Source organism: Drosophila teissieri, chromosome 2R, assembly GCF_016746235.2.
Source record: "Drosophila teissieri strain GT53w chromosome 2R, Prin_Dtei_1.1, whole genome shotgun sequence".
NCBI classification, from domain to species: Eukaryota; Metazoa; Arthropoda; class Insecta; order Diptera; family Drosophilidae; genus Drosophila; species Drosophila teissieri.
Genome location: NC_053030.1, coordinates 16053144 through 16072229, shown reverse-complemented (window position 1 = coordinate 16072229; position 19086 = coordinate 16053144). Strand labels below are relative to the sequence as shown.

The window sequence follows — 19086 nt, the reverse complement described above, 5'->3', positions numbered from 1 at the left end:
CTATCGAAGAACGATAGACCCCGATAGGTTCGGACAAGACAAAGAACAAAATGTTCTCTGCAAAAGCTGTGCTCGTTTAAAAACGCAAAAAGTCAGTGCAGTTTGTGCATTGTCAGTGGTGCATAAGATTGTTCTATAAATAGCGAAAAATGAAAATAAACTGCAGGCGAAATAGGAAAAACACCTTGAGTTGAGTGCAACGGCTGTGCGAGTGTGTGTGCGTGAGAGCGAGAGTGCGCTCGTGTGCGTGTGTGTACACATGCATGTGGATAAACGAAAATAAAACCAGGGACCGCCCCCCGCCGAAGAATAGCCACCCCGCAAAGTTCATCACCCTGCCCAGAATCGGTGGCACTGCATCGCGCTAAATCGGCCACTTTCCATTATCCGCATCCACCGCCCCTCCCGCTCCCTTGGTCCTTCATCCACCTCCTGGGAAAACAACAACACCAACAACCACCAGCGCCCTTGCAACAACTGTTACAAAAGAGCAAGAGAGAAGACACCCCGCACACTCACACTCACACACAATCACAGAGACACACGCACACACACAAGCAGAGAGTGTCCTCGCCAGAAACTCGAATTTCCCAACCAAACATCCCGAATCTGAGGCCCAAATCTCAAGCGCCAATCCGCCGGAATGGACTCGGACATCGAAATGGATATGGAATCGGACAACGACGGGGAGTACGACGACGACTACGACTACTACAACACAGGTGAGTGGAAACTAGTAGTAGTACTACCTGATCTAGAGGGGCAATTCCCCCTGACAACAATCAGCCATCGATTTAACTGAGGCCAAATTAGGGGTACGAGTGTATCTGTGAGGAAGTACACACACACACACATGCACTCACACACACACATGTCGTCGGGCACTCGGTTTGGTTATTCACCTTTTTGGAAGGAGGCCCGCAAGACCAGGGAATTTGCATTCAGCACTTGACATTCGCCTTGGGTTCCACGTCCACGTCCAAGCCCCACGCCCCCCATTCGATCTCCGCCCTTCCGCGCTGACCATGGAGCTTAAATTATGGAATTGAACTTGAAACCAACACACACGCACGTAGCTGCACGGCGAGAAAAGGGTTAGCTGTTTTGCAAATGATACTATTATACGGTCCGATTTAAAAAAGTGTGGTTTCAAAAGTTTTCTCAACTAGGGCAAATTAACTTATAACATTGTCCAAAGCAATTAAATACTCATAAGTATAATTTCATAATTTAATTCCTAAGAGCATGAGCTAAGCATTGTATGATATCAACTGCTATTAGTTATTGTTTTGGTATAAATTAACCCTTTAAAGAAATCAAAACTTTACGTTAGATTTGATTTCTCTCAGTGCATGGGCAAGTACAATTGGTAGTTGCGAGTTGCTGGGACTGATTGCGAGGCTTGTGTTTTGTGGCTGGCTTCATTATTACCCGCCACGCTGCTCACGCTCTTCGTAGCTCCACAACCCACACATGCACACAGACAACACACACCACACACACGACACACACACCATCTCAGGTGCGTGCTCAAGTACGCAGTTGCATTCTGTTGTGTGCCGCTGTTCCGTCAACTCGGTCTCCGCTTCTTGACCTGTCCCTTATTGTTCCGACCTGGCCAAGACGCCCCCTAACTCAACCTTCAATCGGATACCTCATATCGGTAACATCGCAACGTCGAGCATTTCTATGGCAGCCTTGTGGTGCGGTTGTTTTCCTAAATTAGCCAATGTGACTAACAAAATGCAAACGTGATTACCAGCTACATGCACTGTAATCTCTTTTGATCCGTAAATGTCGGATCAAAATAATCGCTTATGATGTCTCGTAGGTTTGAAAAGCCGTCATTCCCGATCTACGTAAATCTGCCATTACTTAACTTACAAAAGTCCATAACCTCTGTAACTCTGGAACCAGTTTTGCACCATAAGGGATTAAAAGTGCCCCTTTGTATGTAACTGCTACACTAACTCAAGGTTCGCTAGAAATCCACCCTTGCTCTCTTATGCAGTATTCAAGTAAGCAAAGTCTGGTTTTGGTTTTAGATACAATCAGATATCTTAAATCTCCAAAAGAGGCCTAAACTATTAAAACTTTGCTATCAAAGCATAAGAGTTTATGCTTAAAAGAAGTTATAGAATTTATTTATATCTTATTTCTTTGTATTACCATTTTGGGTATATATCCTTACTAATATCATGTTCTTCTTCAGGCGAGGACTGCGATGTGGAGCGCCTGGATCCGAAGCGGGCCGACCCGGAGTACTTTGAGTACGAGTGCCTAACCGTCGAGGACATCGAGAAGCTGCTGAACGAGCGCGTGGAGAAGCTGAACACCATCCTGCAGATCACACCCTCGCTGGCCAAGGTGCTGCTGCTGGAGCACGAGTGGAACAATGTGGCCGTCGCGGACAAGTACCGCCAGGATGCCAATGCGCTGCTGGTGACGGCGCGCATCAAGCCGCCTTCGGTGGCAGTGACGGATACGGCATCCACGAGTGCAGCAGCGGCGGCGGCCAGTGCCCAACTGCTGCGACTGGGGAGCAGTGGGTACAAGACGACGGCAACGACGGCGCCACAGTACCGCAGCCAGATGTGCCCCGTCTGTGCCAGCTCGCAGCTGGGGGATAAGTTCTACAGCCTGGCGTGTGGGCACTCGTTTTGCAAGGACTGCTGGACCATATACTTCGAGACGCAGATCTTCCAGGGAATCTCCACGCAGATCGGCTGCATGGCCCAGATGTGCAATGTTCGAGTGCCCGAGGACTTGGTGCTGACGCTGGTCACACGACCCGTGATGCGTGACAAGTACCAGCAGTTCGCGTTCAAGGACTATGTGAAGTCACACCCGGAACTGCGCTTCTGTCCCGGGCCCAACTGCCAGATAATTGTGCAATCATCGGAGATCTCCGCCAAACGTGCCATTTGCAAGGCTTGCCACACGGGCTTCTGCTTCCGGTGCGGCATGGACTACCACGCGCCCACCGACTGCCAGGTGATCAAGAAGTGGCTGACCAAGTGCGCCGACGACAGCGAAACGGCCAACTACATCAGCGCCCACACCAAAGACTGCCCCAAGTGTCACATCTGCATCGAGAAGAACGGCGGCTGCAACCACATGCAGTGCTTCAACTGCAAGCACGACTTCTGCTGGATGTGCTTGGGCGACTGGAAGACACATGGCTCGGAGTACTACGAGTGCTCCCGCTACAAGGACAACCCCAACATTGCCAACGAGTCGGTGCACGTGCAGGCGCGCGAGGCGCTGAAGAAGTACCTGCACTACTACGAGCGCTGGGAGAACCACTCCAAGTCCCTGAAACTCGAGCAGCAGACGATCGACCGGCTGCGCCAGCGGATCAACTCGAAGGTGATGAACGGCAGCGGCACCTGGATCGACTGGCAATACCTCTTCAACGCGGCGGCACTGCTGGCCAAGTGTCGATACACGCTGCAGTACACCTATCCGTACGCCTACTACATGGAGGCCGGTTCGCGGAAGAATCTCTTTGAGTACCAGCAGGTGAGTCGCAGCATGGCTATTCTTCAATTGGTTGGCCAATAATGTGATGATTCCTTGCAGGCACAACTGGAGGCCGAGATCGAGAACCTGTCGTGGAAGATAGAGCGCGCCGAGACAACGGACCTGGGTGATCTCGAGAATCAAATGGACATCGCCGAAAAGCGCCGCACCACGCTACTGAAAGACTTCTTCCCAGTGGACGCATAGGCAACCGTCGTGCTTCCAGGGCCACCAGAACGGACAGCCAGTCTTGTTTAGCACAAAAACTCTTTGATTGACTGCTGACAGGTCGACGTGACGCGACAGTATAGAGACGCTTATTTAAATTAAATTATACACATACATGTATCCATCTAGCAGTAGGCCCAACGACGTGTAGCTAATTTTTAAATTAAACTAATAATCAAGTGCATATAGACTAGAGAACGTAGCATATAGCATAGTCGACTACTCGAAGTATAATAACTATAGTTGTGACATTCGAAATCACTCAAAATGATCGGTGTAACTGCAATACAACGCCTTGCGCAGAATGTTAACGATATACAGTAGCTATAGCTAATGCCCTAGCGTTAACGATACCGGTAGCTATACCATAACTATAAAATTAAATTTTAATCTAGCAACTGACTTAACTGACAAACCAGACGCATTTCAGTGGCCAAGTGTTCCAACAGTTTTCCAAAAACTAGCCCAAACGACCCGATGAAATGCAGAAACAGCAACAGCAACTGAAACTGAAACAATTCTAAATGTATAGCGCCGCAAGTCAAGCAATTATAGATCAAAGACCGCCTAAACAGATCGGCTCATCGGTTAGACCCTAAGTTTTAAATCTTGTATTAGCCCCGCGTAAACAGCATCAAGTATTCGCAATCTGTATCTCGCCACTAATCGCAGCACATCAATCGAACGCAAAGTCGTGATTAATAACGAAGCTAGATACTCCACGTCCCCGTCCCCGATCCCGTTCCTTTTGATTCTCACTCGATTCTCGATTAAAGTTGTAAGCTGAATCATAAATTATAATCTAGGATTACGCTATGTATGTATGCTTATGCGACTGAATTTGAATTAAATTTACACTAGATATACAAACTACACTGTTCAACTGATTTCCTTTGATTGGACTGTGGGCTGTAAGCTTGCGACTTACTGTGGGCTTTGTGCTTAAAGCTGAGCGAAAGCTTATGCCAAGCTTGGACTGAGTGTTTTGAAGCTGAGCTTTCACTCAAGCTTGAGTGCATGTTTGGTTTGCTTTTGAGTCGAGTTTATTTCTAATTTTTCGATACTTATTTACTACTTTGAATATTACTTTTAGTGAGTGAGTGCTATATTCAAACTCATCCTGCTTGGTCAGTCATCGATGTTGTTGCTATTAGTTGGAACCCTTCTTTTTCTTGCCGCCCAAGGAGCTCTTTCTGCTGCTCTTGCGGCTCTTCGTGCTCTTCCGGCTCTTTCTGGTACTCTTCCTGGTATCGAACATCAAAGATGGTTTCTCCTTCGCCGCTTGACTGGCCAGGGTGAACAGCCGGCACTCGGAGTGCTCCTTCAGCACACTGTTGGCGAACTTCTTCGCGCCCGATATCTTGGTCACCCGCACGTTGTTCATGTTGTCCACCTTGTGGGCGGGATAGACCTCCACCTCGCAGCAGTTCTTGATCAGCAGCAGGTCGCTGTTGTTGGTGATGGGATACCGGTAGTAGAGTTCATTTCCGCAGTCCAGGCAATTCTTTTTCATACGCCTCAGCTGGAACTTCATGGGGAAGCAGCGACCCACAATGGTGTTATTGTCCAGGACAATGGAATGTTTGTATGTGGGCTTGGGCAGGGGTCGCTTGGTCCACTGCGGGATGAGGCTTATTAGTCCGGAATTATTATCCTTCATTTTCCACCTACCTCATTCAGGTGCAAATAGGTTTTAAGCGGCCGGCACTGCGCCGAGCAAAGATTAGGGTGCAGATTCTGCTCCTGGGCCACGCACATGGTGCAGCATCGCAGCTTGTCCTTGTCGGATTCGAGCAGCGGACGTCCCTTGCTGCACTCCGCCCGGATGTTGATCTCCTGACGCACTGGTCCGTCCGGTTCGATGACCGCTTTAACCACATCCACCGGGGGCTGAGCCTCGTCTGCTGCTGTGGGCGTTGATACCCTGTAGTCGATGCATGGCCCGCAGGTGGACTCAAAGCACTTCCTGCACGGGCCTGGAACAAAATTTTGTTGTATCCACCGCCTACAACTGGTCTCCGGGGCGGACATTTTGAAGGACAACGAATTTTTTAGCCGGAAAACGAGTAATTTTGAAATGACACAAAACAACAATGAAAAATTGAAGCTTCACTCAAAGCTCGTTTATTTAGCTTAACAAATAATTACATTTTAATTATCCACTGGTTTCGAATCAATGGGTTTCATTTCAACCTCCTTGTTCTTTAAACTGCCTTTGGGTGGCTGCTCATCGTCGAAAATCTTAAGATCCTTCGCATGATACCACACTGCAATATTCAAGAAGCCGCCCAAAAATATAAAAACCGCAGCCGTAAGATTTAAGGCATATCTGTAAAGAAAATGGGATTACTAACAAGTTTTAGATGTGAGTCAATAAGAGGGCGCACCTCAGGGATTTCGTGTCATAGAGCCAACAGTTTCCCTTGTTGGAGCAGGTCTTGCCCCACACCAAGCAGTAGTTGTCTATCAGCCAGCCGAAGAACACCGGACTGGGAATGAAGCCCAGCAGAGAACACACCATGGAGCCCAGTCCCAGGGCGAAGGTCTTCTCCTCGGGAGGCATGCAGCGCAGGGCGATGAGCAGGTTCGTCGACTTACTAGATGCGCCCATGAGTTTCAGGAAGCACATTACGCCCAAAAAGATAAGGAACTCATTAAAGCAGTCGACCGGACAGGTGCCATCCACGGCAAATTGGGACTGAAAGTGAGGAATCTTATAAAAACGGAATAACCAATGACTAGAGCCACCAACCTCTGGTTGAGGGTTCAAACTTGAAGAGCCCAGGCACTGGCAGCCTGTGTAAAAGGTCCTTCCCAGTGCATCCTTCGTCCTCTCCGTACATCCCGCATGGCAGGCGGAGATGAAGGTGATGTTGTCCGGACTGCAGACGGGAGCGTAGTGCACGTAGTCGCAGTGGCAGGACGCACTGCAGCTGCTCTCGGCGGACAGGGTGGTCAGGCTGTTCAACCTGTCACTACCCTCACATCCGATTGCAACATAGCACAGGATGCCGGCCACCGTCACAAAGTCCACGATGGCATTCCAGCAGGCCATTGCCCTGGCACTCGGCCTGTACTTGGAGATCACGTATCCCGAGATGAGGACGCCGGCGGCAGAGAATGCCAGAGCCACGGTTCCCGTGGCCATCGTCGCCATGGCCGCTGATTGTCTGTACTGGGTTTCGATGTACTTGGGCGTGAATATCCAGTAGGCCATGTAGCCAAAGAAGTAGAATATGGATGCCATGGTGTTGTAGATGTACACCTTGTTCTTCGACAGTTTCCGGACTGTCTTCATCATGTCACCAAAGGATCGCTCTTTCAGTGGCAGAGACTGCTTTCGTTCAGTCTGCTTCAGTTGCAGACGTCTCTTCTTCGAGCTGGGCAGCTCCTTGGGGAACATGAACAGCAGAATGGCCGAGACCAAGGTCATTGCCGCCAGGACCAGCCAGCCCAGCCACCAGGCGCCCAGCCAGCGGGGATCCTCCCGCCCAATCAGTGGCTCCAATGTGGGCTCAATGTATAGGCGCAGGCAAAGAGCAGCCAAGGAGTAGCCAATAGCTGGACCCAGCATCCTCAGGAAGGTGGACATGCCTGGTGGAGTTGTACATATGGGATACCTTTACCAATACATATAGTACCGTGCTTTACTCACTCAGCATGGCGGGTGTCTTGGACTTGCTGGCATTGTCGTCCATGTAGGCTATGCCCAGGGTAAAGAACAGAGCCTGACCCACGCCCGAGATCAGTTGGGCCGCGAACAGAAAGACTTGGGGCACCCACTGACCCACCTCCTCCTGGACACAACCGCCTGCACTGGGTTGGCACAACTTCTTGTCCCGCTCCTGACTGGCCAACGTTTCGTTCACCTGGCCGAATTCTCGGGTTAACTTGAGGGCATCCTCGCCAGCTCCGTAGAGGAAATGCAGGGAGCTTGTAAGCAGGCAAAAGGCCACGATGGTGAGCAACCCTAAATGGGACACTATCGCATGTATTGGGAATCAGGTGACACAGATCCCGACTCACCTATGCCCATCCAGCGAGGTCGATGCCCATTGCCGGCAAAATAGCCCAGGATGGCGGCCGTTAGCATGGTGCTGATATCGTTTCCCACTGAGATAATACCGGAAACCTTTGTGGGTATCTTGTAGCGCTTCTCCAAGGTCGTTATCGTGCCATTAAAGTAGGCAAAGGTCGTTGCCATCACACAGCCAGCTAGTCCATATAGAATAACGTACATCTTCTCAGTGGCAAATCTGGAGAGGGGGATTACTAGGAACGGAAGTAGTGGTGGATATCTAAGGTGTTACCTTTGCATAGAGGGGCCCTTGAATATCCAGAAACCACAGTGAGTGTCTTTGCCACCATCTTCCACTTCCGTTTCATTTTTGGGAACAGCTTTCTTTACTTCATCCGATATTGCAAATGGCTTTTCGATAAAGGGCAGTGTTTCACTTGTCTCCAAGGTGTCCTTTCGCCGCTGCTCTGTCATGTCTCAACTTTCACCTCCGAACAACTCGAACGAACTGGCTCGATCTTAATCAGATCGCTCCACAATATACCCAACTGCATTAAAGGGGCAAACAGCTTTAGATCTTATCAAGTCTGTCAGATTAGACAGGGGGATCAGACCAGCGACATTTATATACTATGTATGGAAATTAAACTTTTAGAACTTTAATTGACGGGGATTCCTTATCATTCCTTCGTATCTTTTTCGGAAACGTTTAAGATTCTGGCTCAATCATTTCACCACTTGTGGGCCACGTACCCCCCATTATGCATATATAAATAAATAGATAAAAAGTGTACATGTTTCTGAAAGCGTTTATATTTTATTGGTGACAACTTCTTTTGACTTTTCCTTAAGCTCCATTTCTTCAATCTGCTTGGCGTGCACAGTTTTATCCTCTTCATCAAAGACTTTCATGTCCTTCGCATGATACCAAACTCCAATGTTCCAGAAGCTGCCCAGGAAAATCAGGGAGGCGACACGAGATTCATGGTGTATCTGATGGAAAGACAGCTTTAACTTGTTGTCCACTTATCCCTTGGGGATCTACTCACCTCAGAGACTTTGTGTCGTATATCCAGCAGTTGCCCTTGGAGCCACAGGTCTTGCCCCAAACGAGACAATAGCTGTCCAGCATCCAACCGAACACAATGGGACTGGGAATGAAGGTCAGCACGGCGTACACCATACTACTAAATCCCAAGGAGAAGGTTTTATCCATCGAGGGAACGCATCGCAGGGCTAGTAGCAGATTACTCGATCTCCCAGAGGCGCCCACGAACTTCAGGAAGCACATGACGGCCAGGAAGATGAGGAACTGTTTGTCGCAGTCCACCGGACAGGCTCCATCCATGGCGATCTGCGACTGGGATGCCAGAGATGTCACATTAGACAGTGAGATCAGGCTGGAAAAGTTGCCCATGCAACGACATCCTGTGTAGAATGCCTTTCCCAGCTCATCTATGGCCTTCTCGGTGCATCCCGCGTGGCAGGCAGATATGAAGGTGACATTTTCCGGACTGCAAACCGGAGCATAGTACACGTACTCGCAGTCACATGAGGCACTGCAGCTGTCACCGGTGGGCACGATGGACTGGGAGTTTGCCCGATCACTCTCGTCGCAGCCCACGAGCACATAGCACAGCATTCCAGCCACCGTCAAGTAATCCACCACGAAGTTCCAGGTTGCCATTGCCCGGGCACTGGGCTTATACTTGGAGATCACATATCCAGAGATCAAAATTCCTGCGGCGGAGAATCCCAGCGCCACGGTACCCGTGGCCATGGTGGAAGTGGATGCCGATTGTCTGTACTGGATCTCAATGTATTTCGGTGTGAATATCCAGTACGGCATGTAGCCAAAGAAGTACAGAATCGAGGCCATCATGTTGTACACATACACCTTGTTCGAGGCTAGTCTTTTTAGGGAGTCCAGCATATCCTGAAAGGAGCGCTCCGCCAGCGGAATATCCTCCTCGCCGTCCGCCTTCAGGCGCCTGGCCTTGGCACTTGGCATTTCCTTGGGGAACATGCCCACAAACACTGCCGAGATCATCAGGATGATGGTGAGCAGGATCCAACCCAGCCACCAAGCGCCCATCCAGCGCGGATCGCTGGTGGTGATCAGCGGCGTCTTGAATGGATCGATGTACAGCCGCAGGCACAAGGACACCATGGAGAAGCCCATGGCAGGACCCAGCATACGCAGAAAGGAGCTCCAGCCTTTAGGAAATATACAATGGAAGTGAGACTGATACCCAAGGATACCCCTTTCATCCCATACTTAGCATAGCTGGGGTCTTGGAGCTCGCCGAGTTGTCATCCATGTAGGAGAGTCCTGGCGCGTAGAAGAGCGAACACCCGATTCCACCGATAAACTGGGCGACGAAGAACAGCACTACGGGGGTGTAGTCCCCAGCTCCTTCTATGCACTTCGAGTCCTTTTTGTGGCACAGTGAGTCGTTCTTTTCGGTGATATTTAGAGCTGCATCAAAGGATCCGTATTCTTCTGTGAGTCGCAGAGCTTCTTCGCCGGGTCCGTAGAAGAAGTGAGGAGTCAACATGAGCAGGCAGAAGAGGGCTATAATCAAGAGGCCTAAAGGAGTGCAAGGGACTGGCTAACTAAGGTTATTTGGAGATTTGAGTGGGGTGTTACCCAATGCCACCCAGCGTGGGCGATGTCCTCGACTCGCGTAGTAACTCAAGAAGGCCGAGGAGAACACCGTGCTAATATCATTACCCACCGTGATGAGACCCGATATCTTGGTGGGTATGTTGAAGCGCTTCTCCATCGTCGTGATGGTTCCGGTGAAATAGGTAAAGGCCATGGCCAGAAAGCAGCTGGCTATCCCGTACACAATCACGAACATATGAGCAGTCGCGAATCTACAGATCTAGGTGGTATTAACTCGAAAGAAACTCGAAAGAGCGCCGAATGATATACCTCTGCAAGGCGGGGCCCCTGAAAATGGAGAAACCGCATGTGGTATCCGCAGAATGCTGCCTCTTCGCAGCTTCAGATACATCTATGCCGGCTTCCTTATCCTTCAGAAACTTGGAGGTTTCGATCGCTTCACTGGCCATGCTGGTCGTTCACTGTCGAACTACTATCAAAGACTGAATGCCCAACTCAGCGGCAAACTGCATACAATCAACCTGCCTCTTCGGGGTAAACAAAATAAGCTTCCAGATAACAGACGGCGACCTTCGTGTTTGCAACTAAGTCCGTCTGAGTTTTATCTTAGTAATCGGGATCTGGGCGTTAATTGCAAGCAATTACCATATGTGTACACACAGCTCTACAGTTGCAATACCGTTTATTATGGTACTGGACTCTACGTTGGAAATCACACATGGATATTGACAAATCAAGACTCTCACCAAGACTCTCTCACCCACACAGCACTTAGGAGTAATAATAACTTAGGACTAAATCTCTGTATTCTTCTCGTTGCTGGCCTCCTCCTCGTGCTGCACGATCTTCATCTCCACCTCCTTGACGTCCTCGTCGAAGATTTTCAGATCCTTGGCGTAGTACCAGACCCCCAGATCGAAAATGGCCCCAATCGCGATAAAGACAGCTGCGGTGAAGTTTAGTGTGTATCTAAAATAAAGGAGGTTTACGGATGGATATTCAGCAACTTTAACCCGGGAGCTCACCTCATGGAAAGTGGATCGTAGAGCCAGCAGTTTCCCTTGTTGGTGCAGGTCTTGCCCCACACCAAACAGACCCTGTCGAAGACCCAGCCGAAGAATATGGGACTGGGAATGAAGGCCAGCATGGAGCACAGGGTCATTCCGAATCCCATGGCCGCCGTCTTGTCCTTTTCCGGCACACAGCGCACGGAGACCAGGAAGTTGGAGGCCCTGCCACTGGCGCCCACGAACTTCAGGCAGCACATCACGGCCAGAAAGGCCACGAATTGCGTCCAGCAATTCACGGGACATGCTCCGGGCATCGCCTGGCCATTCGCCAGAGCCTCCAACTGGCTATGAATCGAGGTGTTCTGGCTGAGCTCATCGTTGCTCAAATCAAAGCTGGTTAGGCGCTTAAACTGGGTCGTGGAATTGCCACTTTCGTCGCTGGGAATGCAGGAGCAATCGTAGAAGATCTGCCAGAGAAATTGCCTGCTACATTTGTCTACAATATTCGAGGTAAACTAGTCACTTACCTTTTTGCCTTCGGAGTTGACGAGCAGCTTCTTGCAGCCAGCATGGCAGGCGGAGATGTAGGTCATGTGGTTCTCCCCGCAAACTGGGGAGTACCGGACGTAGTCGCAGGAGCAGGCCGAGTTGCAGGTGGTGGTGTTGCCCGCCACGGAGCTGTCGTGAATATTCACGATCACGGAACTCTCGTTTCCCGGACAGCCGATGAAGGCGTAGGCCAGGATGCCGGCCACCGTGAGGAAGCCCACAATCACATTCCAGGCGGCCATGTAGCGAGCTCTTGGCTTGTAGCGGGAGATGATGAAACCGGAGAGCAGCACTCCCACGGCGGAGAAGGCCAGGGCCACGGTGCCGGTGACCATGGATGAAGTGGCCGCCGACTGGCGGTACTGGACCTCGATGTACTTGGGCGTGAATATCCAGTACGGCGTATAGCCCACCAGGTAGAAGATGCTCGAGAGTGTGTTGCACATGTAGGTCTTGTTGGTGATCAGGCGGCGGAAGGTCTTCAGCATGTCCTGGAAGGAGGCCTTCGCCTCCGCCGGACTCTTCTGATCCAGCTCCGCAGTGAGGCGTTCCTTCTCCGTGCTCTTCACCGACAGACGCTCCTTTTCGCGGCGCCGATTCTCCTCCACCTTCCGGCGGGCCACGGCTCTGGGCAGTTCCTTGGGAAACATGGAGAGGAAGACGCCGGAGCAGGAGAGCAGGCCGCCCATCACCAGCCAGCCCAGCCACCAGGCGCCCAGCCAGCGGGGATCCTTGTTGTTGATCACCGGATGCATCTGCGGTGCGATGTACAGGCGCAGGCAGAAGGATGCCAGCGCATAGCCGATGGCAGGACCCAGCATTCGCAGGAAGTACGACAGACCTTAAAGTATATGTAGGGTATATTGCAATTTTCAAAGCCTCTTCTGCACTTGATTGCATATGTGATTGAAGCTTGGTTATCTGCTTACAGATAGCCGTATCTTTTAGGTTAAAAATACAAAATGCTCATCATTAGTTTGCCTAGCCGCTAATAAAATATGTTCAAAGTCTGTCAAAAGATTATTCCATTATCTGATGTTGAACATATTGAAGTAAGAAAGTCTATAGAAGTCTTCTGGAGATATGCAGAGTATCTAGGAAGAAATTAAGTTTGAATTTCGAAATAAATCTAAATATTGCTTCAGTATGCGTAACATTTCATTGACAAGCCATGAGTCAACCCAGATAGTCGGGAAATCTTTAACTTATCTTAGTAAACACTTAGAGGCTAAAACTATTAAGATATTGTTCAGATTAACCGCCTGTCCTCGCATCTTTTGTACGTTTCTGTTCCGGTTGATTTAAACTGGTTAAACTCACTCAGCAAAGCCGGAGTCTTGGACTTCTTGGTGTTATCGTCCATGTAGGACACTCCCAGGGTGTAGTAGAGGGATCCTCCAATGCCCGATATGAACTGCGCCACAAACAGCAGCAGTTGGGGCGCAAAGTTCCCCTCGCCGACCTCGCACTCCGCTCCACCTCCGTTCAAGCGGCAAAGGGTCTTGGATCGCTGCTCCTCGATGGCCTCCATGGTGGCATTCTCGTCGGGCACCCCGCCAAACTCCGAGGTCAGAGCCAGTGCATCCTCGCCGGGGCCGTAGAGGAAGTGCGGAGCGGTGGTCAGAATGCAGAAGAAGACGATGGTAAGAAGACCTGCACAGTTATAAAGTGACCATTATACCTAAAGTTCTGGGTAACATATATATATCTTTCTATAGATCTTACCAAAACCAATCCATCTCGGCCGATGGCCCTTTCCCGCATAGTAGGCCAAGACCGCCGACACCAAGGTCTGGCTGATATCATTGCCCACCGAGATGATGCCTGTGTTCTTGGAAGGTATCTTGAAGCGCTTCTCTATGGTGGTGATCGTGCCATTGAAGTAGGCGTATGTCATTGAAAAGATGCAGCCCACGATTCCGTAGAGTAGAACGTAGGCAGTTTGATTGGCAAATCTACAGGGTTGCAAATAAATCATTCAAATATATATTAAATCACTTTTAAAAGTATAAAAGTTTCCCCTTTATTGAACTCACCTCTGGTAAAAAGTCCCCTTGAATATCCAGAAGCCGCAGGTAACATTCTTCTCCAGCGGGGATTCCGCCAGCAGCTTGTTGATCTCCGCGGTGATGAGGCGATCCTGCTCGGATTTCTGTTTCTTCTTTTTGGATTTTCCCGCCTTCGGAGCGTCCTCTTCGCCGTCCAGGCTGATGCCCGCCTCCCTCTCCTTGTCGTAGGTCTTGCCATTGTCCAGTAGCCTGGACTCCACGTCGGAGTCGTCTCGGGACTCCCGGCTGCCGTGGTCCATGTCCAGCCTCTCGGCTCCCAGGCTGCTGGGATTCTCGCCCTGCACCATGCTCGTTGCGGATCGACTCGGATTGCGATCACACTTGGCACATTGGTTTCTTCCGGTTTCGAGTGCCTAACTCACACTCACTCAAACACACACACACTCACACACGCTCGCACACACACTAGTACTGTAGCAGAGTCTCTCGGAATATGTTTTATTATTAATTTTCGCCAGATCTTTCGCGGGCAATTAGCTGGCTTCGTGGGGGTATCCGGAGATCTAAGAGAAGACCTGGCACGTGGATGGGAGCGGATCGAGTGGCATGATGTGGCGCTGGAGCCGCTGATCTTAACTGTATCGACGGACAGCCAGAGCCAGACAGACGCTCGAAAGATTTGTCCCAAAAGTAGCGACGTTCCGACAGTTTGTGGCAAATATTTTATCAAAATGTTATCAAAGTCACTCCTTATCACGCTTATCACTCCCCTCGGGCCATTAAGCTAATCTTGGTGGGCTGGCGAGGCACGTTGGTGTCCGCTCATGCTGCTTCTGTGGACGATGTGGCCGCTGTGGATGCCTGCGAAATTTACAATTTGTTTGCGGGTTGAGTTCGGGTGGTAAAAATTATAAAATAGACAGCTAAAGTGTGTGATAAGGCGGCTCCAGACGGAAGATGTGCAGCGGATTGCTGATGGCGGATGGCGGATGGCACTTATCTTCGCTGGGTTTGCACATTGATGAGCACGTAAATCTCAGCAGAGTCATTCCCTCAGACTTTCAAGGAACTGCGCGCCATATACCCCCTGGTCAAACACTGGATCTGCGTGCTCATTGTTTTGGTTTCGGCTTAGAGCTGGGAGATGGGGATCAATGTGATGTACTTAGTGACTATTGCTATCTTTTGCCGAGCGCCAAATTAGTTTAGTCAGAGAGCTGGAGAGCGAATTCGTTTATTATTGTCAGTCGTTTTCTTCACACCCCCGCCGAATCTGTCGCGATCCCCCAACTTGTGCTCTATTATTTAATGTGTACCCCCATGTGTGTGTGTGTGAGTGTGTGGGTGTGTGTGTGTGTGGAGCTTATGTGTCGCCACAATTCACTTAGCATATTTAAATTTATGCGCAGCTTATCACTTGAACTTTATCTTGATTGCGCTGTTCTTGGAACGGATTTGAATAGCATTTCCACAACTTTATCCACAACTTCGCCCCTTGAACTTTATTCGCTATTTGGAACCACACACACAGTTTGGGCTAATTTCTGTAATTTATTTGCCCTTGCATAACTTACGAGTGGGGGCACTATTAATTTGATTTGTTTTGTTTCGATCGCGCTTCTCGGTTTTCCCAAGACACGGTGTGCCTGCAAGACGATCTCAATTCGGACAAGACCGTAAACGAACTAAACTAAACTAATCTAAACGCAGCGTGTTGTGGTTGCTCCGCGAAACGCTCGCTCATCTCAGGAAGATTTTCCCCCATGTATTCATTCCATTTGTCGAGCCCACTCAGAAAGCTTGGCTTTGGCTTCGACTTGGATTCGGATACGGATTCGGATTCAGATTCGGATTTGGATTCGGGTTCGGAATGGGGTTCTTGAGCTTCGCATTTGGACTGTGTCACTGACATCAATTCACCGTCGAAATAGTTGCCATCCATCCATGCCATGTATCCGAATGTTTTTGTGTAGCTAAATATTCACTCTCCTCAATTGGCCACTCATACTGGCATTTGAATCGACGAATGAATGAATAACAGTGAACGAAAGTGAAACCGTTGAGTAATTATGGGCATTTGCAAAGGGCATTCGTTACATATTCACATCATTTTCGGTGCTGCGTAGTGAGCAGCCAAAAATCAATAGAGCGACAGAAAAAATTACATTTCTCCACGCATTTCGGCTTTCCATTTAAACACTGCCAAGAAATCAACTAAAACTGAGCAGCATGCTTTCTATGAAGCATTTTCACGAGGAAGCAAATCGACAGCTCCAGCTAAACAGTTGCCAATTTGTGGCATTACATTATATATAGATATCCGAGGCCTGCGGTTGCCAGCGCCACCATCCATCCCCCAAGACATGAAGATGTTCAGTGTGGGGGTGGGGGGTATCGGGTTTCCGAGAAAGCTCCCACTTATTTTTTAGATCGTAAACGATAAGCAGTAAGCAGCTATAAGCTGCACTATGCCAATGTCTTGCCCAACATCATTAAATTGAACTCAAAGTGCAATTACGGCGACCACATATGTGGCAAGCAATGGTGGCTTAAAAATAATCCCAAGACATCACTTCCGGAAAAACACAACATACATGTGCTCGTACTATACATATCCCGAAAGGGAACGGAACATCATATGTTTCGCGAGGGCAATAAAAATCAAAGGCATAATTTCATGATATCAATTGAGCGGCAATAAAACGCCAGCCCAAGCATGTTTATTATTATTTTTGTATTATTATTATTTTCCATTTTTCCCAGCACCAGCTGCCTTCTTCTCGCTCGCTTTTCCGCTCTATTTTTTAGCTGCGTGTGTATGCAAAAAGGAAAGCAAGGCAGCAAATGTGACCGCGACTCTTATGTGGGATTTCCATATACCACAAGGGCTCAGCATAAATAACAACAAATGAGGAGGGCAGATATTACAGAGCGACCGCACAATGCAGCATCTTTATCTTTGTTGCTGCGGCCCGCCCATAAGTATGCTATATATGCTATATACTCGAGCTGCTTTCTTTATGCCGTCGGCACGCGTTCCGTTTGCGATTTTATTTCCGGCCAAAACGTATGCAAATGTGTACTGCCCCCTCCCCCGCCCCCGCTTCCAGCCACGCCCTCCTGCCAGCGCGTTTTCGCCATTTCCCCGCCCCCCCTTTCTTATCGCTGGGCCACACATAAACAAGCGGAAGCTGCAGCCGCTCGCGTTGACAATAAATAATAATTTTTTGTTTCGCCAAGTGAATCGTCATGAATTATAAACGCCAATGCGAAACTTGCTTATCGCCAGGATATGGAAAGCGGGCTGCTCCAACTCAGCCACTCAGTTCTGGAATCTCCAGTCTCGAGTCTACTGAAAGATGAATGCTGAGACGGCTTAGCGACGCCGCGGCAAACACGCCAAATGCGAACTCGAATACATTCCCATGCGGAGTTTCCGCTTCCGGTGGCAAAAACGATGGTGGGGAGAAGGGGAGGGGAGGTGAGGGGAAGGAGGCAGAGAGCGACGTGCCAACTAAACCGCTTAAGCACTCAATTTGCGCGTGAAAAGGAACTTGACACCCACACGGCCGCGTGTGTGTGCGAGTGAGTGTGTCTGTGTGGGCAACCGCATAGGCCCAACTTCAGCCCCTCCCCACCCGCCAACCGCGGCACATGTCAGCACTTTGTTGTGATTTCCGTTTCCGCTGTCGCCTCATCCTCGCCACTCCCCCCCTCCATCCTTCATATGTGTTTACCCCTTCGCGGCATGTGTGAGTGTGTGTTTATTGATATTGTTGTCTTCCTTGCATTCGCATTTAACGGCAGTTGGCATACGTTTCACTTGCGATTGAATTATCCTTGAACTGGCAAAGGGTAGCAAGGACTTTGCTTGTAGCAGGATTCAAATATATAAACGAAAACGAACGAATAAACAAATAACCATAAGTTAACTTTGTACTTATCACAGTTTATTAAGATTCCTGATTTGAACTATAAACTCTTTGAATACTTTCCTTTATCATTTGCTTCTTATTTTAGCTGAGCATCACAGGGTGTTGAATATTTCACGCGAGATCATTGCCAACTCGCTTTAGTGTGCTCCTTGTAACCCTTGATAAGCGTAAATGTATTTATTTGTGACTTGCCGTCTGACGCCGCACCCCCGGTAGCATCCACACCCCTTCTACATTCGTCAAGGTTGCGTGTGTGTCAAATTAGGGTTAAATGCTTCCCCCTCCAACCGCCCAACCACCCAGCCACCCATCTCTTCCCCTGTCTTCTTAGCTAATTTGTTGTTTCTTGCTCGGATTTTTATGCGTCGCTTTTGTTGCGGAATGCTTTCCCGGCAGCTTAGGAGTTTTTGAATGGAGTACGGCCCAGTGCTCTTGGCCTTAAGTAGGTCTTAAGTCTTCATTTGTCTGCTCCGGCCGGCGAAATTATGCTACTCCTGCGAAGTAAGCGCTTAATATGCCGACCGCATGGAAAACCCACAATTTTCCAGTCCAATTTTTGCTGTCAATTTAAGTTGTAATTAACAGACCGACGGCTCCCCCTGCTTCCCTTCCTCGCTACTCCGCTCACCAAATAGTGGCCGAAAAACCCCCCCCAAAAAAAAAAAGTGAAAGAACATTGGGAGTCGTGGGTGAAAATTGGCATATGGCATGCAGCTCACGTGCGCTCATTACGCATTTGATAAATTTACCATAAGCCGCCGGGTGAGGGGCACACCTTGAGCGGGCAATTTTTGGGAAAAATGAAAGAAATGGAAACCCCTCTCGGCAAATGTCAAAATAGACAATGCACAGATTACCTGAATTACCCGGGTGCTGCAAACTCACTCATTCACTCTCGGCACATAATTAATCAAAAAATGGAAGCTCAAGCTGTCCGCTTTTGGGGCAGCCGACAAACTCGCCGGATTTGGGTCATTAAAAGCGACCCGGCCACTGGGCGTGCATAATGAGCTGGAGCTCGTGGAGCTGCCAAAAAGGATTAAGGTCCTAAAGCTGGCCAGCATTTTTAGTGCTGCCACTTCCATTGTTTTCCGCCTCCACAGCCATTCACATTTTTACATTTTTAATTCCTTTGCTTTTTATATTTTGATTCCTTTCGGCCCGTTGTTGATGCATCTTATGCCAC

The 19086-nt window shown here is 49.2% G+C and overlaps 5 protein-coding genes across 6 annotated transcripts; 1 reads left to right on the top strand and 4 right to left on the bottom strand.

The window, feature by feature from the left end:
* The first annotated feature begins 11 nt into the window (after positions 1-11).
* LOC122612667 (potential E3 ubiquitin-protein ligase ariadne-2) lies at positions 12-4620 on the top strand. Its single transcript, XM_043786419.1, has 3 exons — positions 12-722; positions 2213-3522; positions 3583-4620. The coding sequence occupies exons 1-3, from the start codon at positions 644-646 to the stop codon at positions 3727-3729; spliced, it is 1536 nt and encodes a 511-aa protein (XP_043642354.1). The 5' UTR covers positions 12-643; the 3' UTR covers positions 3730-4620.
* Positions 4621-4770: 150 nt separating this feature from the next.
* On the bottom strand, positions 4771-5848 carry LOC122613129. Its single transcript, XM_043787154.1, has 2 exons — positions 5422-5848; positions 4771-5368 (listed from the first exon to the last, which is right to left on the bottom strand). Exons 1-2 carry the CDS (start codon positions 5779-5781, stop codon positions 4901-4903), a joined length of 828 nt encoding a protein of 275 aa, XP_043643089.1. The 5' UTR covers positions 5782-5848; the 3' UTR covers positions 4771-4900.
* Positions 5845-8273, bottom strand: LOC122613128 (solute carrier organic anion transporter family member 74D). 2 transcript variants are annotated; one of them, XM_043787153.1, is made up of 6 exons: positions 8061-8273; positions 7777-8006; positions 7406-7720; positions 6503-7344; positions 6138-6448; positions 5845-6079 (listed from the first exon to the last, which is right to left on the bottom strand). In XM_043787153.1, the coding sequence occupies exons 1-6, from the start codon at positions 8240-8242 to the stop codon at positions 5902-5904; spliced, it is 2058 nt and encodes a 685-aa protein (XP_043643088.1). In that variant the 5' UTR covers positions 8243-8273; the 3' UTR covers positions 5845-5901. The 2 variants fall into 2 exon arrangements, with proteins under 2 accessions (XP_043643088.1, XP_043643087.1); XM_043787152.1 differs by having other exon boundaries at positions 6138-7344.
* Positions 8274-8559: 286 nt separating this feature from the next.
* On the bottom strand, positions 8560-10873 carry LOC122613612 (solute carrier organic anion transporter family member 74D). The gene is given in 6 exon segments (XM_043787855.1): positions 8560-8742; positions 8745-8761; positions 8818-9985; positions 10047-10358; positions 10419-10648; positions 10707-10873. Coding segments are annotated over 6 exon segments (2031 nt in total). The 5' UTR covers positions 10847-10873; the 3' UTR covers positions 8560-8578.
* A 217-nt stretch (positions 10874-11090) lies between these two features.
* LOC122613105 (solute carrier organic anion transporter family member 74D) lies at positions 11091-14819 on the bottom strand. The gene is made up of 6 exons (XM_043787113.1): positions 13993-14819; positions 13682-13911; positions 13277-13609; positions 11935-12797; positions 11423-11874; positions 11091-11366 (listed from the first exon to the last, which is right to left on the bottom strand). Exons 1-6 carry the CDS (start codon positions 14310-14312, stop codon positions 11192-11194), a joined length of 2373 nt encoding a protein of 790 aa, XP_043643048.1. The 5' UTR covers positions 14313-14819; the 3' UTR covers positions 11091-11191.
* Positions 14820-19086: the final 4267 nt, after the last annotated feature.

What these genes read in the sequence shown, in the direction of transcription:
- LOC122613105 (XM_043787113.1), bottom strand. Translation starts at nt 14,312, where the DNA reads ATGGTGCAGGGCGAGAATCCCAGCAGCCTGGGAGCCGAGAGGCTGGAC. An exon ending in CAAGACTCCGGCTTTGCTGA is followed by an intron (nt 12,798 to 13,276) that starts GTGAGTTTAACC and finishes ATATACTTTAAG; the next exon opens with GTCTGTCGTACTTCCTGCGA. An exon ending in TACGATCCACTTTCCATGAG is followed by an intron (nt 11,367 to 11,422) that starts GTGAGCTCCCGG and finishes CCTTTATTTTAG; the next exon opens with ATACACACTAAACTTCACCG.
- LOC122613128 (XM_043787152.1), bottom strand. Translation starts at nt 8,242, where the DNA reads ATGACAGAGCAGCGGCGAAAGGACACCTTGGAGACAAGTGAAACACTG. An exon ending in AAGGGCCCCTCTATGCAAAG is followed by an intron (nt 8,007 to 8,060) that starts GTAACACCTTAG and finishes CCCCCTCTCCAG; the next exon opens with ATTTGCCACTGAGAAGATGT. An exon ending in TATGACACGAAATCCCTGAG is followed by an intron (nt 6,080 to 6,137) that starts GTGCGCCCTCTT and finishes TTTTCTTTACAG; the next exon opens with ATATGCCTTAAATCTTACGG.
- LOC122612667 (XM_043786419.1), top strand. Translation starts at nt 644, where the DNA reads ATGGACTCGGACATCGAAATGGATATGGAATCGGACAACGACGGGGAG. An exon ending in CTACGACTACTACAACACAG is followed by an intron (nt 723 to 2,212) that starts GTGAGTGGAAAC and finishes GTTCTTCTTCAG; the next exon opens with GCGAGGACTGCGATGTGGAG. An exon ending in ATCTCTTTGAGTACCAGCAG is followed by an intron (nt 3,523 to 3,582) that starts GTGAGTCGCAGC and finishes GATTCCTTGCAG; the next exon opens with GCACAACTGGAGGCCGAGAT.
- LOC122613129 (XM_043787154.1), bottom strand. Translation starts at nt 5,781, where the DNA reads ATGTCCGCCCCGGAGACCAGTTGTAGGCGGTGGATACAACAAAATTTT. An exon ending in CCTATTTGCACCTGAATGAG is followed by an intron (nt 5,369 to 5,421) that starts GTAGGTGGAAAA and finishes CTCATCCCGCAG; the next exon opens with TGGACCAAGCGACCCCTGCC.